Below are 20547 nucleotides of genomic sequence, written 5' to 3' on the forward strand. Positions count from 1 at the left end.
AGGTTGGCCATCCTAAATATAATAATGGGTTTTGAGAGAGTTTGGAAATGATGACTAGGAGCCACATGGAAAACTCTTCTGCTATTAAGAGGGGAAAATAAAGGAGGGCATCTAATTATCCATGCCCTGTAATATTTAAACAAAACCACAAAAGGTCATGAATAAGAAAACATTCCAAAGGAAATGTACCAGAATTCCAACAGGGGTTAAATCACATTATTGAGATCATGGGTTATTTTGACCCCTTGTTCCCAATTGCTAATCTTCAAAAAAAATTTTTTGTATTGGTCCTCCAACTTCTGTAACCAAAATATTCCTATAGAAAAGAAGAGCTCTGATTATTTGTGGCTGGTAATCATACTAAGTTACCGCTCTGGACGTTCATGAAAACATGCTCATCTTCGGAAGGTCTGTCCTGTGGCTAACCAGCCCGCTTCAAAATGGATTCCAGCACACCACTGAATTAAACAATCCATTTGGACGACCTCCTGGAGTATTTCTTACATTCTTCCATTAAAAGACAAGCTAATTCAGCTGTACTGAATTTGTGCTAAGCAGCCTCTTAAAATGAATGTTTCCCAGTACTGTTACACAGCTCAGTTCTACTGTATAATTTTTCTGTAACCCCACCTATCCAAGAATGAACTGATTTGCAACCACATATCAATTCCTTACGGCAATTTATACCACAGTAAATAAATACTTCTTAGAATGCCATCTGGAAGATCAGTTATTACAGGAAGTCAATGTCTTCCCTAGCTGTAAGCAACAAATCCAACTAATGTCAAATGTGTCTTAAAATGTGGGTTCTTTAAAAAGTGTTGTCCCCCAAGACGGTGAAAAGCTGGATGATCAAAGCATGGGTTCTGCTAACACTAAACAATGATCCTTGAGCAGCATCAGCCTAATGAATGAGAGGCGAATCCTTCTCAGACACCTCCCTCATAACTGGAAATCTAACACCGTTTACTCAGGGATGGTTTTAGAAAGAGCAAACCGCCATAACCACTGAGAACAATGGGAAAGCAGCTCATTTTAATTTCTATGTATAAATTTAATTTCTATGTATAAATAATTTAATTTAGCTAAATAAAAGTCAGTTCTTCATGAACATTGTGTTGCTAGCATTCATTCTTGACCATTTACTTACTAAACAAACATTTTTTTGAGTAATGCTTTTGTCCTGGGCACTGTCCTAGTTACTGGAAATATAAATATGAATAAAACCTCGAGAAACTTACAGCCAGGCTAATGGGGAAGACAGACACGAAGAGATGATTATAAAGCAATGAGGTAGGCCGCGAGCAAGATGTGGAAGCACTAAGAAGAGGCACCACACTCTCTGACTGAACGAGTGTGTGACCCCATTACAGGGCCACTGGCACATTCTCTACAATTCTTTGCATCATAGCACATTTTAAGCCTCTTAGTTGAGATGCTGTCTCTACAGTGAGGTTAAAAACCACTAAGACAGTCACATGCTGAGCTTTGTGCTTGCTCCTTAAAAGTGCTAAATCAGAATCTAATTCTGAAATTATACAATGGTTCAGGATGGTAAAACAATATCAAAGACCATGTGTCAAGCTTAGACCCTGTCCCAGTCAATTTAGAACATTTTTGAACAAACGTGACCAAATTTTTATTGTTCTTAATTAACCATGTGAAAATTCATTTACAGTGATACTTCTCTTGGCCATAACTTTTAAACCAGTTCTTAATGCAGACCAAGCACACAGGGTAGACAGTCCAGCTGTACATACGAAATTCTCTGCACAAATAATCCCCATTCACTCTTGAAGAAACCCACACCATCTTTTATTTTAAATCATTTTTCTATTAGGGGGATCCACAACAAAAGTTTACAGATGCACATTATTAGTAATCACTTCTAGCATTGATATTTCAGGTTAAAAGACACTGTTACCTATGTGAAAAACAAAGATGAACTGTCCACAAGGCCCAAAACACTCACTCTATTTGGCATTTTCTTGTTATCAGCCTTTGTTCAAGTTCCCCAGTGGAGAGCTTATAACCATGCAGTCCCACAGACTGCAAAATCCATTTCTTGTACCAATTTAGTGGATGAAATGGGAATGCCCTAAGGAAAGAAAGCCTCACTGAGCTTCACTCTCCCATCACTCCCATAGGACAGTCAGTATGTGTGGCTACAGGGGCAGCGCCTCTGACAACCCAGAGATGGTGGCCCCACAGGTAACAACTTCAGTGACATGGAAGGTGGCTGTGTCCACCAAGTATAAAACAAGCCTCTGGGTTGTCATCTGACATTTTAATTCAGAATCTGTCCCGTCATTTTAGACAGTTTCAACAAGCTCAGATTAGAAGCAGGTATCCTAACAGCATGAAGATGCGATGGTGAGCCCGCCACTATTAATAAAGCCAGAAACACAATTAAAAGCAGACAAAACCTTAAAGAGTAAAGCAGTCTATTACGGCACCAAACAATAATGAATATTCCTTTTAATTAAGCCTTGAAGATAAATTATATTTCACATGTTTAATGCAGCAGGGTCACATGCAATCTAAGCCAGAAAATATTTCCAGTATTGTGTCTTATGCTGGCACTCCTACGTGATTTCAATAATTCAGAGAACAGAATTAAGGGAAATGCTATCTAACGATGCAGGGCAAACTTGCAGTGTCCCTTGAGTTTGAATGCCTTGAGTCTGTTCTAAATCTAGAGTTCCCTCTGAACCCTGTTAACAGTTGCCCCCCTCCCTAAACCTAGCTTCAATAACCTGGCTCCATAGCAGGGACCCTCAAACCTGCCTCACGGTGAGGGTCTGCTTCCCAAGTGTGTCAGACAGTGGTAACAAGAACTGGAGGCAGAGCGACTCTGCCAGGCATTTTGCAAAGGCGGCAAAGCACCGCTGCCGAACCAGAGCCCATCAGGTGAAGCTCTTGAAGCTAAAAGAGCAGTGAGGGCGGGCAGTCAGCTCAGACTGTGGCCAGGGCAGAGGGGACAGGGCAGGGAGGTCTAGCCACTCTCTGTTCCCCACAGCCCTGACAGCTGACATCGGTCGGTCCTATGTCTTTTTTCCTTTTAGCATCTCTTTTTCCCTAAGCAAATGCCTCAAAGCCATGAAATACTATCTCCTTCAGAGCACTAAGCAGGCCCACCAGACCGTCTTTTAATTAAAAATCATATGTATTTATTTATTTCTTTGGCTGTGCCAGGTCTTAGCTGCAATACGTGGGATTTTTAGTTGTGGCATGCAAACTCCTGTTTGTGGCATGTGGGACCGAGTTCCCTGACCAGGGATCGAACCCAGGCCTTTGCATTCGAAGCACAGAGTCTTAGCCACTGAACCACCAGGGAAGTTGCGCTCCCCCTCCCCCACCAGATCCTCTTTGAGGGAGGATTCTTTATGGATTTTGAGGGAGATTTTTTTTAATGGAATTATCAAAAAAGCAGACTCATATAAAATGACAATGTAGGTGGACCAGAAGGACAATATCAAGGCAAACTCTAGCAAGCTTTGAAAAATCATTCCATAAACTTGCTTAAGAAAATGGAGATTAATTACGATACAGACAAGGAAACACAACAAGCATTTAACTGTTGGTAACTCTCCTGCTTTTCTTGATATTACTCACTGTTGTTTTCAATAAAATCGGCTGCAGCATTAATTTAACATCTACTTCACGATAACCAGTGCAGGTCTTTAACTTTCTCCCACTTTCAAATCTTAAAGCTCTCAAGGAAACTAATCCCTCAAGTAGCATTATTAAGATGTCAGGCATCCAAGACAAGGCAACTCATTCTAGATTTGCGGCGGATGTAAAGACAGACATAACTGATTAAACCCACCTTCTGAGTGGCTTCTTTTTTCTTTTTATCCTCTTTCTTCCTTTTCTTGTCTTCCATTAACTGTTCTTCCCTTTCGTGCTCCTTCTCTCTGTTAAAGTAATGCCATGCCACAAGGTTAAACACCTATACCCACAGTCTGTTTGTGTAGCAAATTAAATGCTTACAGATGGTGTGCAAGGCGACAAACATTTCATCTCTGACCGAGCAGAGCACAGTACTCCGTTTAAGCTAGCAGGATACATAAAACCTAGCGTATTTACTTATCCTCCTTATTTTGGTCTGTAACCCCTTTTGCAACATGATATTAAGTTTGGTTTTAAAGAAGTCCAGTAAAGTGAGTTTTTATAATATCTTTCTAAACACACACACATGGTTATTGTATTTCCACTCAGCAAAGAACCTAATTTGAATATATGACAACATTGTGTTGGCTTCTGACAATACTCCTCACAAATAATGCAGAATATATGACTTCAGTTACAGTATACAGGTATTTATCATAATTTAGGTATTTTCCCATGACATCTTCAGAGCAGTGAATATAAAACCCTATGTTCTAAATTCTGTATTTTTCTTCTACATTATTAACACTGTATGTTTTACATGTTTTCTACTTGTGTTTTTAAGGCTGTATTGAAGGTCCTGTAAATCCATGTATTCCCTATTGGGTGATTTCACAGTTAGGATCACTAGGTTTTGCTCTCCTCAATTAAAAATAAAAATAAGCATTCTAGTTGGAGAAATATGTACAAGAAACTAAGATCATGTAATTTATCCCTCACATTTGAAAAATAACTGCAAAATGCCATACTTACCGTATTACCTAAAATATTCTTACATACAATCTAATATTCTAATATATGTAGAAAGTTGACGACTTCTACTTCTATGTATCAACTGGGAAAAACACATAAACAACCACTGGTGCTTACTTCAAAACTCACAGCTGGAAACCCCAGATGCCAAGCTTATTGAATTTCAGAGCTGGAAAAGAGAGTTAGAAATCAAGCTCCCAGTTCCCAACAACTGACGAGATGCCATCTGCAATACTTGTGGTTTTAGGGGGTCCGACAGCAAATCCATGGTTTCATAGATTATCACTTAGATAAAGGCTAAGTTGAAAGTCAAACAAAGAAAAGCGTTAAATGTCTGCAGACATGGCAAAAACCCCAATGATGGTTCCTGAAGGACTCAAGTTTGGGGACTGAAACTCCCTCAACCTACCCAGAAGGAACCAAGGGCCAGCACTGAGGCACACTCCCATGAACAGGCAGTGACACTTCATTTACAGAAAGTAAGAACTGAACACGCAAACGAAGTGTTTTACCTATACATCACGTTTTCAGTGGCTCTTTCTACATTCACAGATGCTGCCCTGTCTCCTATACTTCTGGGCATAAATACACAAAAGCCTAAAGTGCACAATTCACATTCCAACACAACGCCATGTTGTTGCTGTCCACCTTGTTTAGTTGCTAAGTCGTGTCCAGCTGTTTTGCAGCCCGATGGACTGTAGCCCGCCAGACTCCTCTTGTCCATGGGGTTTCCCAGGCAAGAATACTGGAGTGGGTTGCCATTTCCTGCTCCTGGGGATCTTCCCAACCCAAGGATCGAACCTGCAACTCCTGAATTGCAGGCGGATTCTTTACCACTGAGTCAACCGGGAAGCCGAACATCCATGACAACTTAAAAACTACAACCAAAGAAGAGATTTTATTATAATTTCCTTAGGCTTAAGGCTGCTTTCTTTGGAGCTGGATTATGTGTACATCAGCCTAAGTGTGAAGTTCCTGGTGAAAATCTACTTGCAGTCGTGTACTACTTTAAGAAAATGGATTTATGAAAATTGGCAAGATAGATGCTGACCATCTAAGGGAGGCTGGCTGCAGATCCTGTTATATTTGGCTCTTAGAACCTCTTGCTTCCTCTGGCTGCAAATGGAAGGAGAAGATGGGGTTCCTCGTGACCCAGTTACTGTAACTTGATTTCCATATTTTAAAGTACAACTGACTACAGAAAAAGAGCAACCATAGCCTGAATGAGTATCTGTTTGAATATTCAGTGCTCTAAAAAGCATAATGTTGTTAAAGTTTATTTTAAAAAGGCAAGGTAAAACAAAGAAAAGCAGTTAGTCATTAATGAGACACATTCTCAAAAAAACAACTAACCTTTTCAAATATTTTTTCCTATAAACAGGTAATTCAGGGGAAGGGATTGAAACTTATGTTCACTACAAGCAGATTTATTTCCAAAACAAATATTTTTTGAAGCTTTCCAGGAGACAGACTGTGCTTTCACCCTGATCTTTTACTGTGTGTTGGTAGAATCGAGTCTTCTCTTTAAATCTCACTTTCTTAGGAAGAATTCATTTTCCCAAACCAAACCTGACTTCACCTCATCATTCACTTAATAATCAATTAGAAAGTGTGGGGCTCACCTTCTTCTGTTTCAGTTGTGCCGTATGCTGGCTGCACCTTAGAACCATTTGCAGAACTCTGAAATATCTCTGTGCTGTGCCAGAGCCCAGCAGGGGTGAAGAGAGCATCCACCCATCTATGGTGGTAGTGATGGGAGATCAGTTACGTGGGGGACTGACCAATAATAACATTAAGGATGACAACAGTCACGTTTCTCAGTATTGAAAAAAGGAGTTACCAAAATGGAAAAAGAAAACTCAAATGAACCCCATGGAGTTGGATCAGTATTAGTTATTGGCACGAACTCATGATTTTTAATACACAGGGCCAGACATAACAAAAAAAAGTAGATGCAATTTTATATTCCTTCATGTATGCAAATACACATACTTATTCCCTAGCTCTATCACTGAGAGGACTTGGGAACAAGCAACATCCAAATATAGTAGCTATGAACATACTTCGAACCCAGATTATGGCTTCTAAATACCATCCTTCACTAAGAGAATCACAGTTGGTTTTTTTTTTTTTTTTTTTGAGAAAGAACTAATTTGGGAGCTTGATGATGAAAAGCACAAAATGAGCTGAAATGCTTGTTTTCCAACAAGCAAGAAAATCTTTGACAAATGAAGGGACATGTCAAATGGTCACAGAAGCCTGAAGAGGGTCTTACAAGCTAAATCTGGGACAATATGACACTCAAAATAAGTAATGATAGCAACAGATTATAAGCCATTCTATAAGATAGGAAAACGTGAGTCCATACAGAAAGAAATCAGTGAATACCTTGAAACACCAAGGAATGTAATATTCACATAATTTTAAAGCACCACATCACGAAACACTTATTAACTACAAAGGAGAAAACAATAATTATACAGAGGAGAAGCCAGGTGGCTAGCACCTTAGTTAAGTAATCCACATGAAGATCATCAATGATGGGACACACTGAAATTCTGAGTAACCTGACAGGAGACTCTGAGAACACAGCAATAATCCTACGATATGCATAGCCTGAATATCATCATAAAGAAACATCAAAACAGTCCCAAATTGGGAGACATTTTAGAATATCATGGGTTTAAAATCTTCAAAAATTTCTAGGTCACGAACACCAAGGGAAGATGGGGGAACTGTTCCAAATGGAAGGGGACTAAAGGGATACAACCACCAAAAGCAAAGTGTGATCCTTCTGTTACAAAGGTCACACTGAGGTAGGGGCCAGAGTAAATGGTAGTAAACCACTCCCAGAGGCAACATTCCAGATCACATAGGAATCTATGGGTTTTTTCCCAAAGCCCCCACCCCAAGTGGTTCTAACATGTAATTGGAATTGAAAATGACTACTCTAAATTCTCGTGTTAAGCTTACCATTAGCCAGATGCAAGTGTAAACACCGTAATCTAGAATAAATCAAGAATGGTAAAAAGCCAAAACTACTCTTAAAATGTCTAAGGTGAAGAAAATACGAGTGTTTTCTTTCTCCTTTTCTTTTTTTTTTTAAATAAACAACTACTGGTTTCAAGAAGTATGTGCAAGGGACTTGTTTTTGAGAAAGGCCGTATTTGAATAAAAGGGGAGACTCTCAATACTCATCAGAGCTGAAGCAGAGCAAGACTTCTGTCTGCAAGTTCAGGACATTAAAGAGTGACAATGCTGGCATTCCTAGAAACTGGCTGTTTCACACATCCAAAACCTCCAAGACCACGTGGGGAGGTCCAGAGCTGGATATCTAGATGCCAATTCCTAGAGCTGACATCGAAGGCCAGTCACAGTGCAGGTCCTATTTCTACACTACCCTCACCTACTGTGCATACCTGATGCAAAAACCGTCCTCCTTTTTGATGCTCAGTCACACCTTACCGTGTTGTCAAGTCCTGGCTCAGTAGCTGTCTGCTTCAGTGAAGCCTTCCCTGACAACTTCAACCCATAAGAAACTCACCCTCCTCTGTACATCTCACCATCTCTGCCCTGCCTCTTGTCTGGCCCTGAGAAGGACAGGCAGGGAAGAGGGTTCCACCTTACACATGGTTAGAAAAGGCCTTTCTGATAAGGGGGCCGAAGCATGGAGACCCACTGAGGTGAGGGAGATGTGGCTGTCTGCGCCAGCGGATTCCAGGCAGAGGGACAGCAGCAGAAAGGAATGACACTGGTGTGTTTGGCAAGGAGGCTGGAGTCGAGCGAATAAGGGAGAAGGCGGTGGATGAGATCAGAGGGGTAGCCGGGCCCTGCTGAACGTCACCGCACTTCTCAAATTCAAGGGGACACATCTGGGAACTGAATAAGGGATCAAACTGGGACTGGTGTACACACACAAACCGACACTTCCTCCACCTCTAATTCTGTCATGAAAAGCCCATTTTCCCCCTCCCGCTTTCAGAGCTGCTGCTCCTGTCTTCACAGGAGCTGGCCCGCCCCGCTCAGGGCAGAACGGGAAGCTGAGTAGGCCTGCGTTTGCTACAGTGAAGTCCACTGCTGCCCTTCCTCTTCTTACCACCCAGCACAAATCCTAGGACACACGAGGTCCTCCACTGGATGTTACCAACTGCATGATGATAGAGCGAGAGACGCTTTTCTATCTTTTCAATGGGACATGGTTCGAAAGAAAAAGCCTCAATTAAATTTAACTAGTTAAATCACTCAGCAGACAGACACTGAGTTACTAGTAATGTGCCAGGCACTGATCTAGGCATTAGGGATGTAACAGTGGCCTTGGGGGCTGATGGTCTAGACAGAGACAGACAGACAAATGTACACACACAACATCACCAAGAAAATAAAGCTGAGAAAGGAGCTAGAGCGCGACCAAGAGGGAAGGGGCAAGGAAGATGACAGGGTACTTTACACAAGATGTGCATTCATGGAAGGCCTCTCTGAGGCCGTGAGAGATTGGAATGAAGGAAATTACCTGGGAGAAGAGTGACCGACCAGGCAGAGAGAACAGTAAGTTCAAAGATCCTGGGATGGGAGGGTGCTCGGTATGAATTTGGGCTTTTATTTTTTGGGGGGAGGCATATTCTTCCTCCCTCCTCCCACTGCCCCCTCCCCCACAGCAAAAACACACACACAGGCGTCAGAGTTTTCTGTGCTTATTTTCTAACAGTCCTCACTCACACCAAAAAAACTAGGCGTTCTATTTCTTAAGAGCTTCCCCCATTCTGTTCCTTTCCTCTTTCCTTCTTCCTATTTCAGTGCCTACTTGCCAAGCTCTGTGCTGGAGGCCAACAACTCCACACGCAGTGCTGCTTGCCTTCCTGGCGCTCTCCGTTCAGATTTTATTGCGGCTGCGCCTGGTCTTACTTGTGGCATGTGGGATCCAGTTCCCTGACCAGGGATGGAACCCAGGCCTCCCACATTGGGAGTGTGAAGTCTTGGCCACTGGCCCACCAAGAAGTGCCCCTCAGCTTAAATTTCTGAACAGCTGTATCTCGCCTCACAACTCTGCCCTCCGTCTTTACCAGTATTTTGCTGTTCTTTACCAGTATTTTGCTGTTGTTGCTGTTGTTCAGTCGCTAAGACATATCTGACTCTTTACGACCTCACAGACTGCAGTACGCCAGGTTTCTCTGTTGTTTGCTATCTCCCCGAGTTTGTTCAAACTCATGTCCATTGAGTCGGTGATTTCCAGGACACTGGGGTGCCTTTGGTGTTTTGAAAGTACCAGAACCTTGGACAGGTGAATTCACGGCTTGTGATAAGCCAGGTTAAGATATCAACCTCTTTCCAAAAACTGGAATCACAGCCAATGGTTCCTGAATTAATGTGCTCAAGCCCACTGAGCCTCAAGTATCAAGCAGAGGCAGGGCTGACAACTTCATACTTTGAAAGCAGCAGTCACCAATATACTGACCCAAGAGAAAAGAGTATCTGCCAGGTATGAATAACCGGCTACAACACCGTCAACATCTGACGACTTTCTGGTCGGTACGTATCGCAGCACCTCTGGTTCCAGATCATAACCATATATAATATAATCAAGGCCGCCGCTGCCTCCAAGTCGCTTCAGTCGTGTCCAACTCTGTGCGACCCCATAGATGGCAGCCCACCAGGCTCCCCCGTCACTGGGATTCTCCAGGCAAGAATACTGGAGTGGGTTGCCATTTCCTTCTCCAATGCGTGAAAGTGAAAAGTGAGAGTGAAGTCGCTCTGTCTTGTCCGACTCTTAGCGACCCCACGGACTGCAGCCTACCAGGCTCCTCCGTCCATGGGATTTTCCAGGCAAGAGTACTGGAGTGGGGTGCCATTCCCTTCTCCAATAATTAAGGCAGGCAGATCCAAATGCATACAACAGATCCACCCAACAGATGAAATGTGCCAGAAGCAAACCAACACTGTAAAAGAACAAGCTATCAACGACGTCGATGAATCACCAGGGATTATGGTAAGTGACAAAAGCCAATCCCAAAGGTTACATACTGTATGAATCTATTTATAGAACACTCTGAAATGACAAGCAGTTGTCAGGGGTTGCTAGGGGCTGAGGCAGGGTGATTATAAAAAAAGGGTGACACCAGTGGTCCTAAAGGTGATGAGACTTCTGCCTGTTGATGACAGTGGTGGTAGATAAGGGAAGCTACATGTAATACAACTATAAAACTAAACACATACACACACACAAATAAGCACAAGTAAAAGTGGGGAAATTAAACAAGATCAGTGAGTTGTATCAATCAGTCTCTTGGCTGTGATACTATACTATAGTTCCACCAGAAGAAACCACTGGCACAAACTGGGTAAAAGGTGCCTGGAATCTCAATATGTTATTTCTTACAACCACATGTGAATCTACAATTATCTCAATAACAATTTTAATGGGGGAAAAAAAAAAGAGCCTCAAATACTGATTCATCTTTTAGTTATCTTCTTAAAGCGTTTAAGGACTTCTATTTCAAACAAATATTTTAACAGCTCTTTATGAAAGTCACAGAACAGTCAAAAAGAACTTTAGAAATCACTGTGGTCCTGACGTTCAAAAAATGTATTCCCCCAAATAGGCTAAAATCTACACTTCTCCCCAATATGTCCAAATTAACTGTTACAGTTTTATCAGTCGAGGTTCCTTTGTCTTCCATACATTAGGTATGTGGTAAATATGACACCACAGGGTGTTTAAAATGTTCCTCTACCACGTGATCCACAGCATCATCCTTTTACTGAGGATGTCAGTACTGTACCAGTAATAAAAGCTATTATTTCACTTTGCGGTGGAGGAGTACGTCAACTAAGCCAACATCAACTCCAAGCCCCTTCTGGCCTATTTCCCAGAACTCTTTTTAACTAGAGATTGAAATGTGACTTATGTTCTGCCAATAAGTTGCACGTGTGCGTGACTTTACTAGGGAACTGACAGGGTGCAGGGCACCCCTCTTCTCAGGGAGCAGACATGATGTGGTCCTGGAGCCGAAACCTCTAACAGCGGTTTCCTGAATGTACAGGAAGAGGAAAAAGTTCCCGTGGGGCCCCCAGTGGTGTGATTCCCAAGGATCTATGAGACAGCATCACACTTAATAAACCGTTGGCAGCAGTCAAAGTTCCACTGTCTGACACTAAGAACTGTGTCCAACACAGATTTACATAAGCTTACTAAAGCACAGCTAATATACGTGACTTGTACAGACAGTTACTTCCTTAAAAGACAAATGGTAATCCTGGCAATTTATAAAATGTAAGAAAATAACTAGACACAAAACCATTAACAGTCATAACCAATTAAGGATTAATGATACCACACACATATTTGGAGTGAGGACAATTAACAAAAGGAGTGCAATGACAAGAGTTAAGCAAAGTGCTCGAAGTATCCATTTAGAGTGTTTTTAATTAAAAATGCACACAGAAAGAGAGCATGCTGGAATAAATCCATTTCGGCAGAGGAAATTACATAGTAGGGTACTCCAAAGATCTGTGTTGGATTTGTTCTTAACGTTTTTTCATTTGCTGGATCTGACTGAGGGAATTTAATGGGATGCTAATGTAATTTGCACATGATATTAAATTAGTAGTCAAGGCCAAACAACACTGAAGCATCAAAATCATTTTAACATTGAGTGGCTCATGGGAAGAAAATAGTAACATTAAACTAAGCAAAATAAAGGTAAATACATTTTTTATTAATTTAGAGGGATGCAGAAATTTCTCCTGCCCTGAGTTGCATCATGTAATACGTGACAGGCAATTCTTTTGTACGGCGGCTTGAGAGTTTCTCTGGCTGCAAGGAGATCAAACCAGTCAATCCTGAAGGAAATCAACCTTGAATATTCATAGGAAGGACTGATACTGAAGCTCCAATACTTTGGCCACCTGATGCGAAGAGCTGACTCTTTGGAAAAGACCCTCGTGCTGGGGAAGACTGAAGGCAAAAGGAGAAGTGGGAGACAGAGGATGGAACGTGAGCAAACTTCTGGAGATAGTGAAGGACGCGGGGGCCTGTCATGCTGCAGTCCGTGGGGTCGCAAAGAGTTGGACAAGATTTTGCGACGGTACAATAACAACAAAATTAACACTGCTCCTTCTACATATGAGTTACCTTCCTACGTGTGGTTGTGTAAAGCGATGCTTCTCAATCTTTAATGGGAATCTTGTTAAAATGCAGACTCTTATTTAGTAGGTTTGATGGGGACCTACAATTCTCCTTTTCTAACAAGCTGCTGGTCCCTGGACCTTACTTTGAATAGTACAGAAACAATGCACTTGGCTGTTCTTTCTAGGAAAATATGAAATTGTACTGATTTCTTCAAGGATAAATATTAACCTCATTAACATCAAGCTTATGCCCCGTTATTCCTATCTGTGTTTCAGTGCCAAATGACAGTGTAATCTTTATAAAGATATATTAAAAGTCAATTAGACAACTTGTGTAATATCAAATACGCATGAAATTTAATTGAAACGACATGAGGAATAGCTAGGACCACATCTGTGCAGGCAAACAAACCATGATGACAGCAAATGTAGGTATCAATAGTCAAAGGGGGCCATCAGCTGTAGGGGAATGCAGATTTCAAGTATGTCAAGCACAAAAAGAATCTGCATTTCAGAATCAGTGAAATACGGCAACAATACTTCTGTGAACATAACCTCTGACTCCAAGTGCCTCACAAATCTCTCCACATCCCACAACTAAGGTACACGCAAGGAATAGGTTTATTTGGAATTACTCAAATCAGAAAAAGGAAGAAAAAACATTTACAAGAACTTGTTTTGACTTTCAAAAATTCCACGTGGCAAAAGTTATAACGAGTGATAGGGGAGGTTTTCCCTTGCAAAACCCTTCAGGGTTAGAATGGTGATTGAGAAACAGCTCATTTGAAATGACTCTTCTTATACTTTATATACTCTTGCCTCGCAGCCCAGCAGTCTCTAACAAAGATCTAACAAAGATCTTTATTCAGTCCTAGTGCAGCTGTGTAGGAAGTTCCTTATATTGCTTTGGGAATTATCTCCTTATAGCTTCCGCCCACCGGTCCTAAGCTTTCCTTTCCAGACTGCACAGAAGTCTTCTAAATCCATATTTGTAGCCACCCATCATGTATCCCAGAGGCTTCCTCACAGTCTTCAAACAGTTCACCTGTGACCTGGTTTTCTAGCCCCTCACCACCATCCCCTAGGCATATTCACTGTGTCGACGAGCATCCAATTGCTGGGTAAGGCAGGACCAAACAGAGCAGGCCTGCCACTTCCTCATACAGATAATACCCCACTGTCAGTTCGGTCGCAGAGCCCATCTGCCTTCCCCAGCAATCACATCTTTCTGAGTTACAGCCACTTCTCACCCCTATTTTTCACAGTGTTGCTAAGTTACTGCTCCGTGATTGAGTAGAGGGTCTTACATGTATCTCTCCCAATGCCTTCTGTGCCTGACTGTCAGCCTAGCATTGCCACCCCCTACAGCTGGCAGGGGAAGCCTGGCACAACATTTCCCAGAATCCCATTCTCTGTCTGTTTTAAGTTAGATACGGCCAATGAGAAGCTCCTGCTCTAGTATAGACAGAAGTCAGTATTCTCTGAAAATAGCTGGAAGCAGACACACAGGCAGCGGCAGACAGGACTTTCCACTTTCACAGCAGCTTCCAGATGAACTGGAGCCATACTGGAGCTGCAGACGACCGCTGAGACCATGCTTCCCTAGGAACCTGGCATTCTAATTTCATCAACAACAATGGTCTCTTGCATTCTACTCCCGCCCACCCCCGACTCTCTAATGGTTGTGTGAGCTTTTAATTCCCTATAGAAAAGCCTTTTCTTTTTGGAAAATACAATCGATTCTACCCCCAAAAGTTACCAGAATTAATAAATGACTTTAGCAAGGTTACAGGATATAGGATCAATACATAAAACCAATTCTATTTCTGTATACTAACAACAATCAAAAACTGAAATTTTTAGAAATCCTACTTAAGTAGCATTGAAACCTACGAAGTATTTAGAGGTAAACCTGATGATAAAGTCCTATCCTTGTACACTGAAAACTGTAAAATGCTGATAAGAGAAAAATTTTAAAACCTAAATAAGTGGAGAGATACACTGTGTTCACAGACTGGAAGACAGCACTGTTTATATGTCAGTTCTCCCAAAATTGATTTACAGATTTGACATAATCCCTATCAAAATCTCGGCACGACTTTTAAGTAGAAACTGACAAGCTCTTTTAAAAATTCCTAAGGACCCAGAATAGGCAACAAGTTTCAAAAAGAACAGCTGGAGGGCTCACAGCACCTGACACGCAGACTTATTATAAAGATATAGTAATCAAGGCAGTGCAGTATTGCCATCGACAAAGACAAAAAGTTCAGTAGGATGAATCAGATTCCAGAGGTAGATCAATACAGAAATGGACAACTGATTTTCAAAAAGGTACAAAGGTAATTCAGCAGAGAAAGAATAGTCTGTTCTCTACAAACGGTGGGGAAGCAGCTGAACAGCCATATGTTTAAAAAAAAAAACCCTCAACCCAGACCTTACACTACATACAAAAATCAACTCAAATGGACCACAGACCTGAACATAAAACTAAAAGAAAATAAGGAAAAGAAAATCTTTGTGAACTTGGGTTAGGAAGATTATTTCTTAGCCCTAACGACAAAAGGATGATCCACAAAAGAAAAAAAAACAAGAACAAAAAAACACAATACATTTGATTCTTCAGAATTAAGAACCTCTACTGTCCAAAAGATGCCGTTAAGAGAAAAAGAGCAGCAGACTGGGAGAAAATATTCGCAAATCACCTATCTGATAAAGAATGCATCTCCAGATAGATAAAGAACCCTGGAAATCTAATAATATATTTTAAAAACCCTATTTTTCAAATGGGCAAACTTTGTAGCAGCTTGATTTTAAGAGCTGAAAACTGTAAACGACTCAATTGTGCATCAGTTGGTAAATGGATCAACAAATTGTGGTAGGGCATACAATCAAACAGTTCTCAGCAATAAGGGAACAGTAACACAAAGCATGGATAAAACTCAAAGTAATTATGTTGAATGAAAGAAGCCAGAACAGAACTGTATGGTCCATTTGTATAATATTCTAGAAAACACAAACTAATCTGTAAGGGCAGAAAGCAGATCAGCAGTTACCTAGGGGCTGGGAAGGGACAGGGCAGGGCCAAAAGGAAGACGGACAAGTGGGCACTAAGAGACTGTGGGGACTTCCCTGGTGGTCCAGTGGCTAAGACGCTACACTCCCAATGCAGGGGGCCAGGTTCAATCTCTAGATAGGGAACCAGATCCCATGCCACAACTAAGAGTTCACATGCCACAACTAAGCCCCAGCTCAGCCAACACAGACATACACACATACACAGATGGAGACTTTGGGAGATAACGGATATACTTTTCATTGTAAGCATACACAGTTCAAAACTGCATGTATTCTGAACACTTCAAATCTAAGCACTTCAATTCTAATTTAGTATTTCAGTTACACCTCAAAAAGGGGCTGAAAATAAAAATGAAAAAGAAACTCTTTCCTCCATGGAATACCTGGAATGGCCTCTATTTTCCTGGCAGAACCCTGACTGTGCACTGGTACCTGTGAGCTCTAACAGTTGAAATTTCATCCAGGTTGGACAGTCTAAGATGCCAAATCTTTAAATCGGAGCTTCTGCATTGATAACATTCCTGTGAGTGTAAAGTACCATTTTTAAATGCAATGAAGCCTCCTGTAAAAGAAATCTTAATAAGGTAAATGTCTGAACTTTTAAACCATTACATTTCACTGCTTTAACTCTCTGCTGCTGCTGCTGCTAAGTCACTTCAGTCGTGTCTGACTCTGTGCGACCCCAGAGATGGCAGCCCACCAGGCTCCCCCTTCCCTGGGATTCTCCAGGCAAGAACACTGGAGTGGGTTGCCATTTCCTCCTCCAATGCATGAAACTGAAAAGTGAAAGTGAAGTCACTCAGTCATGTCCGACTCTTCGCGACCCCATGGACTGCAGCCCACCAGGCTCCTCTGTCCATGGGATTTTCCAGGCAAGAGCTTTAACTCTCTAGATTGCTATAAATTGCCAGCCTGTTTACTGGGATTTTCTCCTGATGTTTCCATTCAGCTGGTAACACCTATACTGTTGTTGTTGTTTAGTTGCTAAGCCGAGTCTGACTCTTTTCAACCCCACGGACTGTAGCACGCCAGGCTCCTCTGTCCATGGGATTTCCCAGGCAAAAATACTGGAGTGGGTAGCTATTTCCTTCTCCGGGGAATCTACCCAACTCAGGGACTGAACCCACATGTCCTGCACTGGCAGGCAGATTCACTACAACTGAGCCACTAGGGAAGCCTCATACCTTTATGATGTGTTTATAGTGCAACTCTGAATCAAATCTTCTAATTTTTCAACTATTCTTTTGGTTTTGCTTGCCTCAAACTAAGGTTCTTCAAGCTCAAAAGATCCCTGAGGTTTTCAAGACCTAAGATCTGGTGAATAAATCTTTGTTAACACCATCTTACATTTTACTCCTGAAAGTACTTGCTAAGGCTCCAAAAGACAGCCTGAAACTAGGAGTAGTTTACAAAATACTCAATAGACTAAGAAGCAACATCCTGAGGAGGGCTTTTAATATGTATATCCTGGAACCACTAAAGACTATGTTTAAACCCTAAGGGCCAAACACACAAAGCCAGAGAAGCACTCTACCCTTAGTATTCAACAGTAGAGAAAGCGAAAAGAAACAAGCTATAGGAGTCCAAGCCAGGGTTCTGGAAGCCACAACAGAATAGCAAAGTATGGTTTCTCAGCAGAAAAGAAAACAGCTTATCAATGAGAACCCAAAGTGTGAGGCACATGTCATTTAGAGAGCAATCAACAACTAAGACCAGTAGACAGTGGGGCTGCTTTCACGAAACACTTAGAAGCTTTTGTTTTTATACTGTTTTCCCACCCTTCTTTGCCTGCTTCCATGTATGGGCCAACACAATTATACATCAAGAGACGTAATAACAACTGACCTTAGAAATCCAATAGACTGTTTGCAACTCAATCACAGTAAGTTAAAAACCCCTTTAGAAGGCAATTTTAAAGCAATAAAAGCACGACAAACAACTCTTAAGATTATGTACTCTCCACGTTCATCCAGGAGGACTTGGTGGCTAGGACATCAAAATGCTTCAAGTGCACATGTCTACCCCAGCAGGGCCTGGTCTCTGCAGATGCTCACTCAGCAGGCTTGGGCTGAGTTCAGACTCCTGTGAGTGCACTCCCAGGGGCTGGGGTTGGGGGTGGTGGTGGGGTGTCCGGAAGGTTGGAGAGATTCTTGGTGGTCTGTTGCCTCCCTACACAGGAGAAGGGAGTGTGGGCCATTATCCTCACTCAGGCTCTGGTGTCTCCTCTTTCACTGACCAAGCCACTTTCTCAGGGCTGCCCGGGCACACATAAGAAACAGGGCTAAATAGTGGGCATGAAAACCTTTAAAAGCATGACTCAGATCTAAAGGGGAGAAAAGAATGGAATTCAAACAACGAATCATGGTTCTCCTCTGACCAAGGTGGGAAGGGTCTTGTCATATCACAGGCCACCAGGGAAAGTGACTTTTGCACGTCTTTCTAGATCTGTGCCTTAAGAGAAAGCCAAGCATTTTACTCAGAAATTAAGAGGAGGAGACTTGGGGCCTTACCTCAGAGATCACATAGGACCTTACTGCCAACAGTGAGTGAGACAGGCAGGGTGCAGCTTCCTGGTTATAGGCACCACTACCACTGTACTAAGTCTATGCCTGTTATTCTAATTCTGGAAATCCTCTGAGAAAGGGTGCTATTTGTGACACTTATCTTGGTATTGAAAAATGAGCAGAGAAGGAAATCAACTCTGAATTCAGGATCCACAGGTTGACAGTCGCACCCTACTTCTCAATGCTTTTAATTTGTGCTCTATTTTCAGAATAGTAAAAATGCAAAGTCCTGTTTTTGTATGCCAGTTGTCGTTTAAATTTAGCAAGTTGAATGATAAAAATTGAATTACCTTGAGGGAAATGTACATTTCTAAAAGATAAGCATGTTTGATGTTAATAAGTAACCAGCTACAGAGTATGGATAACTCCTGAACTTACATGACCCAGTTGTTCATCTAAAATTATACACAGGTGGGAAGATGACTCAAAATTTAAAATGCCATTTATACACAGCCTTTTGGTAACAACTAAGCCAACATGTAACTGTGTTTGATGCTTCAAGACCACATACAGGATGCCTAATTCTAGATTATATTTTATGGCTCTATATACACAATTTTGTACCTAATTTCTACTTAGGTCATCTGAGGAAAATTTTTAGAGAGTAATCTACCATTGTAACCTTTAATAACATTATTCAAATCTAGGGAATTGCAAATGTATGCTTTTAACAATCTCAGTAATAGCCAAGTGTAAATATCATGGTTTTCTGAAAGAACACTTAAGTTTCTCTTAAACAAGAGATCAAGGTCTTTTTTTCCCCTGGTAGTTAAGAATCTTGCTTCCTGTATAAAATCTGTATAATCTCTGAGTCTAGAGATTCGCAACAAACGCCTGCAGTGTTTCTCTATTTTTGTGTGTGTGTTTCAGGACTCAGTTTCCAACATCTTCAAAGTTTTTTTGATTCCATCTCCCACAACCCTCATATCCAAGTACAATCAATTACAACAAACAGAGCCCTCTACCAAGGTCAGGCAAAGAGAAAACACAAGCTTTGAAGTCTGACAGTTTTAAGACCAAATTACCTGCATCTCCAGCCTCAGTTTCTACTCATGGCAGGAACTTGGGCAAATTATCTGGCTTCTAGGTTTCAGTTTTTGCATCTATAAAATGCGGATTATGCTGGTTGTCATGAAGAGTGGCTGTGCTGACTGGAGACAGTGAATCAAAGCATCTTACAATAGCCAGTCCATGGGCTGCAGCTTCTGCTTCTCTTCTGGCAGCAGTTCCCTCAGCCTTCTCCTCCCTATCAAGCATCTATGATGCATAAACCCCAGAGGAAGGGCTTGGGTAAGACACAAGGAGGTATGAGACACAACATTTCTGAGACATACTGAAGAGCCACCATGACTCTACTCAATTAGACCCATACTGCACACCTCACGTGAAAATAAACTCTAGATGAAGGGAAAAGTTCAATATAAAGGAAAGAAGGAAGTGCATATTCTTCACTAAAGCACTGAAGAAGCTGGCTGATTTCTCTTTTCATAATTACAGAGTAAACAAAGACTTTCTAATTTCTAACTATGATACAAACTCAGATCTCATAAACAAATGATTGCTGTATCTATATAAAATACAGATATTTATAAACTTTAAAACCATTATTATGATAAAACCCACCAGGAACACAACCAGTGTTTGCTGGGAAAAATATATTAGCAATTCACATCACAAAGAGTTGGGTTCCGTGATACATAAAGAGCTCCCACAAATCAGTAAGGAAAAGGTCAACAATCCAATAGAAAAGTAGGTGAAGGAAATGAACTCATTGTTCATAGTTCACATCTAAAACATCTGAGAAGATAATCTACTGCATTCCCTGTAAGAGAATAGCATTATTAAAACTGTCCTGGAATACCACTTCTCACTTACCAAACTGTCAAGGACAAAATTTGTAAAACTACAATGCTGTCAAAGGTGCCAGGGGAAAGGCATTCATATATGTTGCTGGTGAGAATATAAACTAGTAAAATCTCTATAGAGGACAATTTAAACGTTTTCTACCAAAGTTAAAGTGTACACAGTCTTGGACTTAGCTATCTCACTTTTAGGAACATTATCGCAGGAAAATAATTATACACGTGGGAGATGACAGACCTAAAGAACATGACCGCATCATGTTTATAATGGCAGAAGA

General features: G+C 41.4%; 1 protein-coding gene across 6 annotated transcripts in view; it reads right to left on the reverse strand.

Moving 5' to 3' along the window:
• The window catches only part of TNRC6B (trinucleotide repeat containing adaptor 6B), a 262575-nt gene that overhangs the window by 73893 nt on the left and 168135 nt on the right, over positions 1–20547 (reverse strand). For all 6 annotated transcript variants that reach the window (XM_070371539.1, XM_070371534.1, XM_070371536.1 and 3 more), the window contains one exon: positions 3830–3917. In XM_070371539.1, the coding sequence (XP_070227640.1) occupies positions 3830–3917 (88 nt within the window). The remainder of the gene's footprint in view (positions 1–3829; positions 3918–20547) is intronic.

The sequence above is a fragment of the Bos mutus genome, chromosome 5 (genome assembly GCF_027580195.1).
Source record: "Bos mutus isolate GX-2022 chromosome 5, NWIPB_WYAK_1.1, whole genome shotgun sequence".
Classification (NCBI taxonomy): domain Eukaryota; kingdom Metazoa; phylum Chordata; class Mammalia; order Artiodactyla; family Bovidae; genus Bos; species Bos mutus.